The 16330-nt window shown below is 49.4% G+C and overlaps 1 protein-coding gene across 8 annotated transcripts in view; it reads left to right on the forward strand.

Moving 5' to 3' along the window:
• The window catches only part of MSI2 (musashi RNA binding protein 2), a 429302-nt gene that overhangs the window by 406621 nt on the left and 6351 nt on the right, over positions 1–16330 (forward strand). For 3 of the 8 annotated variants that reach the window (XR_004430686.1, XM_033183607.1, XM_033183610.1), the window contains 2 exons: positions 12951–13105; positions 14983–15055. The exons of 1 other annotated variant lie outside the window; for it this stretch is intronic. Coding sequence is in view for 6 of the 7 variants with exons in the window: in XM_033183607.1 (XP_033039498.1) it covers positions 12951–13105; positions 14983–15024 (197 nt within the window). In the remaining variant the exon portion in view is untranslated. Of the gene's footprint in view, positions 1–12896; positions 13106–14982; positions 15056–16330 lie in introns of all 8 variants that reach the window. 4 more of the 8 variants (XM_033183609.1, XM_033183605.1, XM_033183608.1 and 1 more) reach the window with 3 other exon arrangements.

Genomic DNA, 16330 nt, shown 5'->3' on the forward strand with positions numbered 1-16330 from the left:
AAAATACAGAAAATAAAGAGGCCCTTTGTTCCTGGTTGCTTATTAATATTAATTTTTTTAAAAAGGTCTCCCTTCCCAGCTTGGGATCCTACAGAACAGGAAGCAGACAAATAATGCTTTTGAACAGCTGTGATAGGCTGTGGAAATTAGATCTGTCAGGGGATGAGAACACCACAATGGCAGCCACTCCATGGCATAGGCTAAAAGGGTTCCAGGGAAAGGTATCTTGTAAGTGGTCAATAGAATGCTAGAGACACATCCTAGCCAATGTTAATACAATAATGATAATAGATGTTAATAATACTAGCTCACATATATTATGAGTGAGCCAAGTATCATGTCAAGCCCACCAGCCTTACCCCATTTAATTCTCATAACCCTATGAAGTGAGCATTAATCATTCTCATCCCATTTTAAAGATTTAAACACTGTAGTTTGGAAAGGATAGTAGCTTATCTGAAGTGGCAGAGACAGGATTTGAGCCTAAGCCTGTCGTCATTCTGTCCTCGGATAAGCCACTATCAGCGGACGCTCCATCGCACCAGCCCTGCGATGGCTGAGCCAGGCTCTGCAACCTTAAAACAGACACTCAAGAAAAAACCACAGCTGCTCTTAACTCAATTCTCCATTATCCTTGGGGGAGGAGATAACCCCAAATCATTTACAAGTGGCCTCAGGAGGCAGTGTAAGTATTTTTTGCACCTGCTCCTGCTGTTGCAGACACTGCCTGGCTTTGGCTGAGATTTCTGATCAGGTTTCTGGTCCCTGAATGCACTCAGACCAGTGTCAGACAAAGGAGGCCGCGAGGAGGCGTGGTCGGGTAAGAGGAAGCCAGCCTGAAGAGAATTATTGGAAGGGAACCTTTAGCTGAAACAAGGCTGAGGGAAGTTAGCCAATGCCCAGAAGAAACTAGGCGATGGAGCACGGGCGGGCTTCTCTGGGAAGACAGACGTCCTCTGTAGGGATGAGTCAACATTCTTTCCTGTGGGCTGCGAGGACCGCATCTGGAAGGTCGCTGGGAAGCCCCGCCCGGCCTTACGACTGGGAGGTGATTGGCTGCCCAGTTGCTGGGGCTTTGCTCTGAGCCAGTGGCGGGGGGAGGGGCGGGGCCAAGGCGGGAGCCGCGGGCTTCTTGGCCAACCATCCTGCAGGGAGGCTGGGCACCCGGTACCATGGCAACCGCGAGCAGGGCCTCATTTGTTTTGTAGATGAGTAATTACTACACAATTAGAGAAAGCTAAAAATAAAGGGGCCCTTTGTTCCTGGTTACTTATTAATATTAATAAAATGGTCTGCCCAGGTCTGTGGTAAACATTTGATGTCTGGGTGCCTGTGGCAGAGGCTATATAGCCGGGAAGGGCAGCCCAGCCCCTCTTGCCTCTCTTTCGGAAAGTTATTTCTGACTGTATCCTGAAGAGGGTGGGCTTCTGACCTTGGAGAGAAGAGGAGGGGCTCAGCATGACAGACATGGGATCCAGGATGCCCTGGAGTCGGGGTCAGTCACTGACTCGGGTGGAAAGGTGGCGGCAGCGTCACCATCCTTCAGAGGAAAGACAGACGCACAGCAGCAAAGCGGACACCACGGACCAGTGTCAGAAAAGACCCCTAGTCCAGTTTTGCTGTGTCCTTCTGTGTTTTCTGGCTTTGATTGATCAGCTCCAGGTGTGTAAAATAGTCTTTAAGTCTTCAATGGAGGTAGCCTTGCAAGACTCCAGTGACTCCCTTCCCGTCTGGCTTAAAGGGCACATTCGGTTCAGGCTTGGAAATGATCTGCTGGAGGTTTACACTGTGTTCAGGGTTGTCCCCGTGGCTCCGCATGCCCTGGCCTTCGAAGTTAAAGCAGCTGAGAGGCTTGCTTTCTATCCCTTCTGCCTCCTAGGGGAAGAGGTTGCCTCGTTGATTACTCCAGTGAGGATGATTAACAGCTTTAAAAAAAAATAGAGGCGGCATAACAGCGTAGAAGGCAGAGTAGGGAATCAGAAGACTTGGTTCCAGGCCTGCTTCCACCTCTACTAAATGAGGATTTCAGACTAAAGGGTTCTTGGGGGCCATTTCAGTTCTACAGCTCTGTTTTGCTGCTGTTTCCAAAGCTTGAAATCCCTTTTCCTTGGAGATAGGAACAGTGACAGTGACAGTGCCTTAAGATCTGAGAAAACAGGCCAGGCACAGTGACTCACACCTGTAATCCCAGCACTTTGGGAGGCCCAGGCGGCCGATCACTTGAGGCCAGGAGTTTGAGACCAGCCTGGGCAACATGGTGAAACCCCATCTCTCCTAAAAATACAAAAATCAGCCAGGTTGTGGTGGTGTGTGCCTGTAGTCTCAGCTACTTGGGAGACAGGCAGGAGAATTACTTGAACCCGGGAGGCCTAGGTTGCAGTGAGCCAAGATTGTGCCACTGTACTCCAGCCTGGGTGGTATAGCAAGACTCCCTCTCAAAAAAGGGGAGGGAAAAAAAAAAAAAGAAAAAAGATCTGAGGGAAGTGAGTGGAGAGAAAGCCAAGAGGTTCCAGGTGATAGAAAACTTGGTGGGAATTTGAAAACAGTCAGCCATGAATTGTTTAATGCATGAAGGCAATGGGAGGGACAGAAGCGGTTCCAGAACTGTGTATCATTTTACACATCTGTCCTCAGACTTCCATCCTTGGGTGTGGTTGATTAAATCTCTTAGGGTTTGATTCTGTGTGGATGGTATTCATGAATAATAGTGGACCTGTAAAAAGCTGCTGTCAATGAGCAAATCAACCCAGAGACTGAGGCCAAAGCTGTGGCTCTTGAACGTTACTCCCTGTTAGGATCCCCCAGGGAGGTTTTAAACTGTGCAGTGGCCAGGCTGCATCACAGACCCATCAAACCAGAATCTAGCAGGCTGAGCCTCAGGCAGGTACAGTGTGTAACAATGGGCCCAAGTAGCTCATGTTCTTGCTGGATGTAAAGCTCCATAACATCTCTGTGGCTATAACTGGTACCCCAGCCTCCTCTAACTGGGAGGTGGGGAGGTGGGGCTGGGATCTCTAGCCTGCTGCTGTGGAGCCCATGGCTCTCCTGCCTCCATTGGTCTTCCCAGCAGGGTCAGGAAGGCCACCCTCCAGGGTGGACCAAGGGTTTTTGTCCTCATGGAGGGACCCCCCTGTCTCTCTCGAGGACAGGCCAGTCCTGGCTGAGATTAAGGGCATGTACAAATAAAACTAGCAGCCTGCAGCAACTGTAAACAGAGAAGCAGCCACCCTCCTTGACTGACCAATGGGGGCCTTTTGGTAAGGTCAGAGTTTGTTTGTTATTAAAGACCTAATTAGAAACATGAGAGGGAGCTGAATGGCTCTGTGCTTGGCTAATTAGTGACATGTATGCGCCTGCTTTGAACTTCAAGGACACAGAACTATTAGTGCTTACATCAAAAAGGGATTAGACTCCTGTGCCTTTATAATCATTAAAGAGGAGCTACTCAAGTGGAAAGTCTTTTGTGTGGGTCCTCAAGGGGCTGCCCCTGGGATACCTTCCCCACCCCACCCTGCCCCCTGCCTGCTTAGAGCTCCAGCAGTGAGTTTTCTATTAGATATGATTGGGCAATAAATACCGTTCAGCCCTAGGGCATGCGAGCTCCCCAAAGGCCTTGGCTCTCAGCAGAATGGAGTGGTCTTTTAGGATTGAGATCAGCTCTCTGGGTGGCCCCCTGGGTCCAGGCACTTTCCTGGGGCTGGGGGGGGAGGGGAGTTCTAGCGAGGGCCCAGGGTTGACCAGGGCTTACTTTCCCTCTGGCAGTGCCCGCTCTGCTTTCAGCCTGACCCCACCAGTACTGCAAGTCTGCTTGTTCTTTGGTCTGTGGCATAGGGGAGAGTGACCTAGTCATCAGGAGAGAGGCAGTCCCGTATCTCTTGGGGCAGTCAGATCCTGACCTCAGGGAACCCCCACCCTGATGGAAGAGATGTTTCCACGGCCAGGGAGCTCCCAATTTGGAAAGGGCAACAGGGTCCATCCCTCAGGAGCTTCTACTCCAAGGTTGGAGAATCTGTTCTGTGTCCTTGAATTTGCAATTTCTCTGGGGCAAAGAAAGATCCAAGTAAACAGAGGAAACCTTGTCAAAGTATGATTCCAGGAGGGACACCTGAGCAGCGTCATTCAAAAAGCGTGTGCCTTCAAGTTAGAGCTAGATTTAGTCCTGTCTGAGACACTGTGTGGCATTGGACACATTTCCTAGCTGCTCAAACCCTTGGTCTCGTTATCTGTAATGGGGGTTACAGAGCTGCTCTTACAAGATGTTCGGAGCATGAAAAAAGATGGTGTGAAACACCTACCAACATGCCTAGCAACACGGTAGGGCTCATAAGTATGCGCTCCCTTTCCAGCCTCACACCTGCAGGAGCCGCAGCTTCTAGAACTTTGTGCTTCTTGCCTCATTGGTTTTCACCTCCAGGCCCTATTTTGTCCCTGCTAGTATCAGGCCTAACGGGGCAGAGTGACATCTAATTCCTACACAGCTTCTCATCATGATTGAGAAGACCACGTTAGGCTGCCTCATAAGCTGTGGTCCTAGCCTTGGATTTCATAGTGTTTTCTTTTAGCAGTAGTCTGTCATGCAGAAACTGGGCCTGCAGTGAGTGGAATCACTTATAAGACACAAGGAAGGATCTGAGCCTCCTGGCCAGCGGCAGGCAGGAAGGTGGTTTTCAGGTTGGAAATTGGTGCCTGAGCACACCACAGAGCAGCAACATGAGAGGTTGGCTGGAGACATGTGGGGAAAAGCCAAACTGGCTTCTTTTTTGATAAAAGAGATGAATGTGCTTCAAGGACAGAGGCAGTCACTGGATCAAAGCAAAGCAATGCAAGGGACATTTTCAGGACTGAACTAGTAGAAACTTGGAGCCACCAAACTGTAAGAGAGAATAGGGAGTTGTCTCCGGGCAGCAAACTCCCTGTCTATTTCCTTTGGAGTCTCAGACCTGGGAGGGCTGGATGAGGAAGCAAAGGCTCTGGTATCACCCAACAGGGCCCACCTCTCTGCCTTTTCTCTGCTGAGTGGTGATGGTGGCATCTCGCCTCCCCACAGCTGCATGCCCAGCTGCTGGGTGGCTCAATGCAGCATGGCATGGGTGCTGCAGGTTCCGAGGAGCCTCCTTGTCTGTTAATCCTTGCAAATTCTAACCTATGTGGGCCTGGAGTCTGAAACCAATTAATTTAAGGAAGAGGCAGCAGGATGTTAGTGTTAAGACACCGCCTGCTTCAGCCAAACCGTAACATGTGTCTCCCGGGTTGGTTTTCCCTCCTCTTCTGAAGCGCTTTAGAGGCTCAGGGTGAGCTGTTGTTGAAGCATCCATTCATGGTGGAGAGGGATCAGGAACACCATCCTGCATTTGAGGCTTGAAGCCTGGTCTGGTGAAGCCTGGCAGATAGTTCACACAAGCAGGACAAGCCCTGTGCCAATGCCAGGCAGGAGTGACATATGGTCACCGCACAGGGCCCCAGTGACTGCCTCATGGCCTTTCCCTTCCCGAGGCCCTCTGTGCTTGCCTCCTGGAAACCTGCAAACAAATTCAGTCCCTCAGGGCCCTTAGGGGTTGAGAGAAATGGGAACTGACCTCAACTCCAGAAAGTTCTTTCCTTGGCCTCATGACAAAAGCCTGGTTTCTCTGGCCACAAGGCCACAGCCCATTCAAGGCTGCTCCATCCCCAGAATTTGCACCATGAGCAGACAGCAGTCAACCACTAACAACCATCCTCCCTCACCCACCTTCCCAACCCAGCAGCCTAGAACCCACCCGGCCTGGCCCTTTTGGAGCTTGAGATGCACTTACAGAATCAAATCAGGGCTGATAATAAAAACGTATCAGGAGGGCCGGGCAAGGTGACTTATGCCTGTAATCCCAGCACTTTGGGAGGCTGAGGCAGGTGGATCACCTGAGGTCAGGAGTTCGAGCCCAGCCTGGCCAACATAGTGAAATGCTGTCTCTACGAAAAATACAAAAATTAGCCAGGTTTGGTGGCGCACACCTGTAAATCCCAGTTACTCAGAAGGCTGAGGCAGGAAAACCACTTGAACCTAGGAGGCAGAGGTTGCAGTGAGTCAAGATTGCACCACGGCACTGTTGAGATTATATCTCAACAGAAAATGCATGGTCCTAGCCAGAAAGCCTTTCTCAGATGGGTTGGTTCTGGGTGTTTGGAACTTTCTCCCTACACTGATCTGAATGGTAGTGTGCTTCCCCAGCTTTACCACTTACATGTTATAGGAGAGTTTTAGAACTGGCTAATAACAATATTATCTCCTGAGGGTTTTGGGGGAGTGTGACTTGACCAGAAGCCAAGATCTTTCAACAAAATAATTCACAAGTGTTAAGTGCTCATGTCCATCAGTTCGCTACTTGAGACAGGCCAACATTAACCAGTAGACGTTATCAGCACCAACCTCAGTGGTGTGAATCAGGTTAAGTTTTGAGAACGAGCAGAAACTACAACTTATCATAAGACTGGCGCCATTGTCACTGACATTTGGAATGTCTGTGTGATGCTGGCTGCCCTATCAGCCCAGTGCGTGCCCAGACACTCACCATGTGTCCCGTGCAGCATGTAAGAGGAGCCAGACGACTCGAGATACATCAAGACTAGCATGATGTTGACACCAGGCTGAGTTTGTACCTCTCAGTAATATATCTGTTTGTATATGCAGACAGTGAAAAAGAAATCCCATCACATTGCTCTCTTAGTCCTTCCCCAGTTTTAAAGTATCTTCCCCCTTCCCTTCTGAAATAGCCTGAATTTCAGCAGAGCTTTAAAAACTATATTGTGTATAAAATTGATTGTCCCTGCATCTGGGTGCCTGAACTGATTTGATTTTAATTTAGCATGTCATACAATTTTCCCAGGTTGGACATCATTGCTGATCTTCTCTACTAGTCTCTCCTACCTTCAGGCTAAGCTCTAGAAGGAAAGCTTGAGCCAAGGATTGCTGGGACATAGCTGGCCGGGCAGACTCCTGGAGTGTAATCCTACCTTGCTCTGCTCGAGACATGCCAATTCATAACCGAGTATTCTCCTTCCATTATCAGAAATAGATTTTGTCTTTTCATGCTTACCTTTCGCATTTGACCATCTGCAATTATTTACGGTGGGCACTGTTTTCAGAGGGCACAGGAAGGAAACTGCAGAATGGGATCCCCAATTCTGTTCCCCAGAAAGGCCTCTGGCTGCCCAGTTGCCGAAATTCAGAGCCCTCCAATAAAGGGTAGCTGGCTGTTCAGAGGGACTCATGCAGGCCCTCACTGTTGACAGCCAACTGGCATTGTGGAGCCAGTGTCCACTGAGGAATGGCAGAAGGTTGCTATTGCTCTTTGGAGAATATGCTCTCTGATCAGGAACATAGGGTTCCCTGAGAATTCCGAGAGTTCCCCACCTGCCTGGAGGAATTTCTTGCTAATAAGCGAGATAGAGTCCTATGACTGTGGAGTTTTAAATCAAGGCAGATACAAGCATGATATAGACAAGATGAAGGTAGAGGTGAGTGCTGGAGAGTGTGATAACTTTATTTAGTTTCTTTGAATTTCTCTAAAACAAAAACTCCTAAAAATTCGGTGTGATGAATTAACACAGCCTCTGCCCTCATAGACTATTACACAGGCTTATGACCTCTCCTGTTCTCAGTCCTCCATCCTGTCAGGACTGGGGGTTGGGAATGGAGGCCGTGACACCAGTCAGCCCAAATCCCTTCTGAATTGGACTTGGCAAGGGTGGGCCCTCCATTGCATTTGTCTTACCCGAGCCACATGCACGAGCTGGGCAGGGAAGAGTCTTTCTCCCAGAAATGTGCCAGGGGCCACTGCGGTCTTCTGCCTGAAATGAAACCTGGCAGCAGCAGATAATTCACAATGCAGATGACTGAAATTGTCTTGACGGCTGGGCCTGGCTTTTGTGGAAATGTGAGACCCACCAAACTACGAGCTGGGTCTAGGGCTGGAACTTGGTGGGCCCCTGGCTTGTCCCAAATATGTGAACTGAGCTCATATGGAAAATATTTTGTTAACAGTTCCTTTCTCTGGATCAGTAATAATCTAATTTTCAGGCCTTAGAGCCAGAGGTGCCCTCTGAGGGGTGCCCCCCGTCATTGTCCTCGCTCTAGCTTTTTGCCTCAGGTCCAGTGACATCACTTAGGGACAACACAAAAATTATTGGACTAGACTTCCATACCTTTTCTAGACCTACAGTGAGGCTGTTCTGACTCCTACCACTTCCCTACCCTCCATGCCTAATTCCACTCTCAGCCCAGTCCCTTGTCACCACAGTTGGGCAGAGTCACATGCTGGCCAGACAGCAGGCATCTCTCCCATCTCGCTTTAGAACCCTAAGGGAAAGATGCCCAGTAGCTTTGGGTCCAACCCTTGCAGGTGAGAGTCTTAAGTCTGCAGCATCCATCTCTGTTAAGATCTCCAGGATAAGATTCTCGGACTTTCCCAGGTCAGCCATCAGAGTATTTTATTGATGGGCAGGAAGTTTCTCCTTTTATCCCATGTGAAATGCCACCAACTTTCATTCAAGTGCGTCTCCTCTTGCCTTCCTCGGTGAGATTCGTTGTCCTTGCTTTTCTGACCCCCATTCCCAGGAGTTCTTTCTTCAGGCCCAAGATGATTAAATGCACCAAATGGATAAATTGGGATTTTTGTAAGTCACCTCCTGATTCATATGGATAGTGAATTGCATTTTCCTATATCAGATTTTCCTAAATCCACATGTGGTACCTGCCTTATTGGGCTCTGCATACATAACTATTTCAGAAATAGGGTGTATTTGTTTTAAACTTGACAAGTTACAGAACACTTTCTCTTTTTCATTCCTGAAGCAGCCCCATGAGTCAGATTGAATAAGGAAAGCATCACTCACTTGCTACAGATGAGGACTTGGGCTTGTGAGTGGCTTCTTAGCCCAAGGCACCTGACTGTAAGAACAGAGCTGGGGTCACAGTCAGGTCTTCTGCCTCTGAGTCCAGTGCTCCCTTTCTCTGCATCATTGCTGCCTCTCTGCGGGTGCTACCTTGACTGCGAAAGCCCAGAGGATATTGGGGAATGAGGATGAGGGGCAAAGAGAAACCTGCCTGGGATTAAAATGCTGCCATGGATGCTGCTAATGAAATGAACCTGATCACCACAATGAGCCCCCAAACTGCCATCCTAGAGCAGGGCTTATCCCAAGCCACTTAATGCTCATCACTCCTGCTGCAAAAATGCCAAGATGTATGCAAGACATTGTCCTCTTCTGGGACAGGAGTCATAATATCCAATTTATAAATCTCAGCACTGTTTATTTATTCAACAAAGTGTACTCCCTGCCCCCCCCCCCCCACACACACACGCACACCCTAGCTGAGCAGTAGACAAGTGCCCTTGCTCACTAAGAGCCATGTCCCATCTTCTCTTCCCTGGCTGATCCTGGTATATGGGACCGATTCTGGCCCCCCAAAATAAGTCTCCGTGCCTGGGGAAAAGGCATCCTTCACTTAGAAAGATCACTGAGAATTGACTGGAGAATGACTTCCACAGAAAGCACCCTCCAGTCAGAGATTTGGCTTCATGCCTTCCCCCCGACCCCCTGCAACCCCACTCTCTACCTCTCCTCTTAGAGGGAGACAGCGTTCTCAGATGACCCCCTTTCCTATGTAGCCAGCCAGTGTTCAGTATGTGGAGTTACGCTGACTTCGCAAAAGAAGAAAATTGCTTTGTCCCTAATGCCTTCCCACTGTCAGACAGCAGGAACAGCTACTGACAAGTTTATGTGCCAAGTGGCAGTCCCCATTCTCTCCTAAGCAGCCGGAGCCGTTGCTTTTTATGAGTCTTCTCAAAGATGCATGAGTTTCCAGATGGCTTGTTCGGGGACTTTAACATGCTTTCTGGAGCCTGGGTCTTCTGCTCGCAGAGACAGACAGACAGAAGTGTTGACTGTGGAAAATAGAGGCGCCTCTCTTCTGTGCGCCCGGCCCTCAAGGGTGCGGGTTCCACTGCCTAGAAGCCTAGCTGGAGATAGGGCACCAGCCCAGAGCTGGGTGCTTATTGCCTGCCAGCTGTGCCCTCTAGTGGAGACCCAGCAGCCCTGTCTTTCACCCCTGGCTGGAGGACATCTGCAAGGTGACTTTGAGCTGAGGCTCCGGCATTGTGATGAGCAAGTGCATAATAAAACAGGACTTGGGATTTGAAAGCTGCATTCTAATACAGTGTCTTCTCCACGGTGATTTTAGTGTCATTTGATGGAGGATGTCTGAGCAAGGAGGGGTGATACAGACATAAGATGAGCTGCTTATTGTGAAATTCCCTTCAGGCCGACTCAGAAGCCACAGGCCTCCTCGCACACAGGAATGGGAGAGGTTGCCTAGGATGGGCATAATACCAACAGCCCTTCTGTCTTCTAAGCCTGCAGAAGGGGGCATTTCTGGACATCACCCTTCTGTGGGCATGCTACATCCTGTCTCCGAGACTGCTTCTGCTGGCTAGGTTCATCTCTAGCTGGCTCTTCTGTTGGAAGAAATGGAAACCTAAACCTGCTTCTCTCCACCCACTAGTTAGGTGAGCCTGCCCAACACCTTCCTGGGTTCACATCCGGCCAGACAAGAAAGAAGCCAAAAAAACTTTCTTTCCATCAACCACTGCGCCTCCTCATGCCCACCCCATCCTATTAGCCTAAAATGGAACAGGCTAATTAGTTCATTTGTATAGGGAGGGATTTCAGCTGCCTGGACAAAACCAGGAGTCCACTGTCCAAGCTTCTTCTGTTTTCCTGAGCTCAGAAGAAAAAAATGTGTTAGACTAAGATAATACCGCCTTTTGAATATCTCGGCTTGATATTTGCCTCCGTGAGTGAGAGGGCCAAGTGTTATCTGCAAGTTGAATCTTCTGTATTCAAAAATCTCTGATCCTTTTGTCTGCCAGCGCATTCCCAGATCAGCCGTTCACTTGCTCTCAGCCTCTGTAATTTATTTTTTTCTTTTTCTCTTTAACCTGCTCTTTCCATTGGCCAGTTTATTCATTTCTCAGCTACAGCTTCAAAGGAGCTCACCTTCGGGCTTCCCAACCCAAGGGCATCCGGAGGCTGCAGTTCTGTTTTCTCTGCTGAGTCAGGAGCCAGGCCCAGCTTGATTTGGTCTCTCGTGTATCTTTGTGTCTCTGTCTCAGTCTCCTACCAGTGTGCCTTGGCTGCCTCATCAGTCTCTTCCCATCCCTGTGACAAGTGGGTGAAAATCAATCCACTTCTGGCTCTTCCAGGCCCACCAGAACGGAGGGCCTCAAACCACAGGTCCCTGGGCAAGGGAGGGGCCAAAGCCAGGAGTGACCCCACCTGCATGGATGTTCTTTGCCTCTGCCATTGAAGGCAACTGGTCACAGGGAAGGGGGGAGAGGCCAAGGGAGGCAGAAGGGAGAAGTGATTGTTGCAAGGAGCAGCCCTTTGGAGCCAAAGATCTGAAAGTGTGACTCTCAGAATGTCTGGTTCTTTAATACGGGTTAGCCGTAGACCAAAGGTAGCCAGCCCAGACTCACCTTGAGGCTTAAAAATCAATAAGAACTTCCTTTTACAATTAAAAAAAATATTGTTTTCCATTTTGGAAAAGAAAATAAAGTTTAAACTACTAAGGGGAAATAAAGGTGAACAAAATTAACCTAGTTAACTGGTTGACAGGCTGCGGCCCTCATTAGGGTCAGAATGATGAGATTGGTGGGGGACCGAGGCAGTGTCACCTTCCGCTGCCCCCTGATCTGCAACCCCCCCCACTCTCTGGATCTGTGCGTGTCAAGTCCCCTCTCTCTATAGCAAAGGTACATCCTGAGCTTGCTGTTCTCAGTCTGGAGTTGACATTGCAGGATAACCAAGAGAAAGCAGGCATTTTGGTCAGCTGTGGTTTAGCTATGAATTGGTTCAGTTGGTATGTTCTGCATTCATACTTCTTTGTCTTTTTTTTTTAAACAAAAGGAAAAAAAAGTTTAAATCCCCCCTTTCCTTCTCCTGCAGGAGGTGAGTGTGTGGGTGTCCTGTAGAACCATTGGCTTCCACCCCAGCTCTGGCCCCAGCCTCCAGGTTTACCATTCCCCCCCATCCCTCCCTCCATCCCCTTCTCTCCACCCCAAAAGGAAACTCTCTGCCGCCATCATTACTGTTATGTCAAGATGCCCAAACTCTCCATGACATATCCCATCCTCCGACCACGTTCAGTATTGATGACTTTCATTCAGGGTTATGAGTGGGAAGGGTGGGAAGGGAGGGAGTAGCCAGTGGGGAGGGGGGAGTGATGGGGGTGGGATGGAGAATGGAGATCTTTTTTGTCTTTTTTTTAAAAAACAAAACAAAACAAATTTGTCATTTAATGGATCCAAAAACAAAAAAGAAAAAGTGAAACACACATACAAGAAAAGATCAAAAATCCCCTCCGCAAAGATTTTTTTTTTCCTGGACACAAATTGCTTTGTTTCCTGTCACGTTTTAATATCAATATTAACACAATGTGTAGTCTAAAACTAGTTCCTTTGTAGTTTGCATGGGATGTGAATGCTGTCTCAACGTGCCCAGATCTAGAAGACTGCATGAGCATCAATTCAGATGTGAAAAAAAAAAAACTCTTTCTCTCTCTCTCTCTCTTCCATATATATCTCTATTTCTATTGTGATAATTTGGTGGGCAGTGAAGCACCTCCGGTTGGTTGCCGTAGTGTGTTGAATGATTGTTTTTTTTATTCTCTATATTTTTGGAGCTCCAAGCTTCTTAGTAGTAGCCTGGGCTGAGTATTCTTGAGTCCCTGCTGATGTTTTCGCATGGCCTTGGTTGAGTGTTAGAAGTTGGGCCTCAGCTGTTTTTCTCAAGTGTTTGGCTTGTAATGACCGGTGCATGCCTGGCTTCTGGCCTCATACCCAGCTCTATTCTCTGCACACCAGTCCTGAATAGCTACAGTGCTCAACCGAATTTTGGCGCGCCCGCTTCCCCGGCAGGCTCCAACCCGGCGCGGCCCGGAGGCTTCCCGGGGGCCAACAGCCCAGGACCTGTCGCCGATCTCTACGGCCCTGCCAGCCAGGACTCCGGAGTGGGGAATTACATAAGTGCGGCCAGCCCACAGCCGGGCTCGGGCTTCGGCCACGGCATAGCTGTAAGTACCTGCCTTCCCTTGCCCTCCTGCCTCCTCCTTCCTGACCAGCTCCTTGTAGCCTGTGGGTGTGCCAGGAAAGCCCAAAATCGGGGGCAGAGGAGAGGACAGAGGGTCCCCATCAACATCACACCAGCTCCTGAGGGCTAAAGCCTCCGTCGTCTTAGACATGTCCTGGGTGCCTCTCGTGTGGCTGTGTGATGGAGCGGAAGGAGCGTGGGCAGGTCCGGTTCGGATCTCACCACTCCATCACCTTCACACAGTGTATCCTTGAGCCACTTCGATAACCCGTCTGAATCTCATTTCCCTGACTGCAAAACCAGAATCTCTGTGCTTTCCTCAAAAGATTGTGGGAGGATTATTCGAAATAATGTCACGCACTGGCACGTAATAGGGCCTCAGTAGTGGCCACTTTCCTCGATCCCCGCTTTCTGGACACTGTCATGTGGGCTGGGACCTGAAAGCTGGGAAATGTGTCAGCTCCCTACCAGAGTAGGAGCCTCAGTCAACAGAGCCCCGATCTAAGGTCCAGTGGCAGTGCTGGAGCCTGGGAGGTGGTGTGGGGGTCCAAGCCCTCTCCCAGGTAGTTTCCTTTGCTAATGTTTCTTACAGTTTCCAGGTTCCAAGTAAGTTCCCATTTGCGTTCTTTAGCTGCAGCCCCCACCCCTTGAAGGCCAGATGCATTTGATATTTGTAATGCTCTGTGGTTCTGTAATCTGACTAATCCAGGCAATGGAAATTTGCTTAACAGATTTGCATGCTGTTTTCAGATTGTATTGTTCTTCTCCCTCCCGGTGTGTGTGAGCATGAATGTGCCTGAGCCCACTTGCTCGCTGTCCCTTCCATTTTGGAAACAGAAAATTGGCCAACCTTTGCCCTAGCCAGCCTCGGCATTTTGGAGGCAGCTTGGTTTTGAGCTAAGATGGGTGCGTCTGCAGTCCCAGGCCACGTTCCTGTCAGACTCTGCTTCTGAGCGACAGCTGGCAAGCCCTGCCTTGGGGGCCACGCTGCGGAGAACAAAACACGTGCAGACAGTCTAGGGCACCAAGGTGGCCTCATTCATGCCCCCAGCATTGGGAGCTCCTCCCTCATACACACACAGACGCACACACGCACGCACACACACATGTGCACACATGCGTGCACGCACACACGGACGCACACGCACACGCACACATGCACACACGCGCATACACACCTGCCAGCCCTACTTGTGCAGGGTGGGTCCTTGTTCAGTTCTGCTCCCAAGCCAGTATCACTTAAGTCAGTAGTTTAATGAATCTAATCCCCTCGGATCAACTGTGGTACCAAATCCAGAATAATATTATTTACCTGAGAGCTGCTCAATTTAGGGGACCATCTATCACTACTTAGAACACAACTCATTTCCATATTCAGCATCCAGAAACACAGACCCAATTTGTTCTTGAAAACCGGGGTGTTTTGACCTGTGGGCTGTGATGTTTTTCTGAAATAACCAGAAAGCATCCCAGTCTGTCTGCACCGGGATTTCTTCTCCCCAGCTAGAGCTGCTGGGACTGTGGACAGAGACTTATCTTTGCACTCTGGGGTTCAGGGCAGCCGTGCCCATCACTGGGGGCACAAATCCCCGTTTCCCACCACCCACCCACGCCTCCAAATCTGGCTTTTGGTTTTTCCCTGGGTAAGCAGATAGGCTTGGTAGGGGCGGAGGGAGTGGGGACTAGGGGTTTGGAGCTAAGGAGGATGTCATCCTGGCCCCTCATGGCACGGTGTCTCAGAATTACATATTCATGCTGGCAACCACAGAACTAGTCCTAGAGATAATTTCCTTTCCCAGAATGTGACAATCTGTTCCCATGTATAGCACACTGATGACCTTAACAATTGTGCAATTTTAGGGACCTTTGATTGCAACGGCCTTTACAAATGGATACCATTGAGCAGGTGCTTTCGTTGCCATCTCACTCTGAGGTATTACCGTCTCTGCCATGTGTCTCCGCCCTGCTGGTGTGTCCGTACATGTATGTCCACGGGTCATACATGTACGTGCGTGCCCCTGTCTCATCACATCCACATCTCTCTCTCCTCTTTCTGGGCCCCTTTTCAGGAGGGTGGGGGCAAAAACAAATCCAGTCTTTTAATCTGTCATCCCTTCCTCCAGCTTTTAATCATGACCCCCACCTTTTTGACTCTCTCTCTCTCTTTTTTTCTTAATTTGGTTCTTTGGATTCTTTTTCTGTATCTTCCCCACCCTTCATCTTTCTCTGTCTTGAAATACAATCAAGAGTGTGGGAAACTGGAAGGAGATCTCGTGCTGCGCCCGTCCCAGGGGGATAGAGGCAGGGAAGCATTGGGCTTCTGCTAGGCCTGGAAGCAGGGATGGGGGCCAGGGCCACCCACTCCTGGAGGTCCTTTGAGCTGGCCCTGCGAGTTGCTGGGCCCCTTCGGCTCCCCAGGCCTTGCTGGGGCTCAGCCAATGGGGTTCATGCAGTCAAACAGTCAGACTCCATCTTTTAGTGAAAAGAAAACATTTTTGCCAGTAACTACTGAGTAATTATCCAGATTACTGCACGAAAAGCAAATTAAATTAACGACATCACCTGTGTAACGTGGATTTGGATCCCTGCCAGTTTCCTAACCTTTTAAACTGAGCTCAAGTTAATTAAACATTTTTTCAATCACTTTGATGGGGATATGGAGGGGACGGAAGAGAGGAGAGGGAGGCTGGGGCAGTGAGGAAGCCCCTTGCCACACACTCCTTTGGAAATGAGTATCTGTCCTTCTTGGGAAGAACACCAGCAAGGGAGAGGGGTTGTCCTTGTGAAAGCACCAGATGTGTACTGTGTTAGCACATTAAGTTTGTGAGGTTGGAACATGGATCCGTCTCTGGAAAAGAGAGGGTGACAGCTGAGGCCAAGTAATGTATTCAACTAGGAAAATCCCGCAGGGGCACCAGAGCCTTTCACTCTTGGAGTTGGGATGTAGGAGAAACAAGGTTGGAGATGAACTGGCCACTTTGGGCTCGGACTTCATTGGATGCCTCTCTCCTAGAGAGGGATTGCTCCTGGCTCCTGAGTCGGACCAGGTGGAGAACTGGGTTGAGTTGAGCTCCATAAATCTCTTGGATTTCTCTAATGTTGCTGCTAAGGGATCACCTCAACTAACGCAACTGCCTCTGTTAACCAAATAAACCATGTGTGTGAATTCCCCCACCCCTCGCCTCCACTTCCCCTTGACCACTGACCC

The sequence above is a fragment of the Trachypithecus francoisi genome, unplaced genomic scaffold, assembly GCF_009764315.1.
Source record: "Trachypithecus francoisi isolate TF-2019V2 unplaced genomic scaffold, Tfra_2.0 Lachesis_group20, whole genome shotgun sequence".
NCBI classification, from domain to species: domain Eukaryota; kingdom Metazoa; phylum Chordata; class Mammalia; order Primates; family Cercopithecidae; genus Trachypithecus; species Trachypithecus francoisi.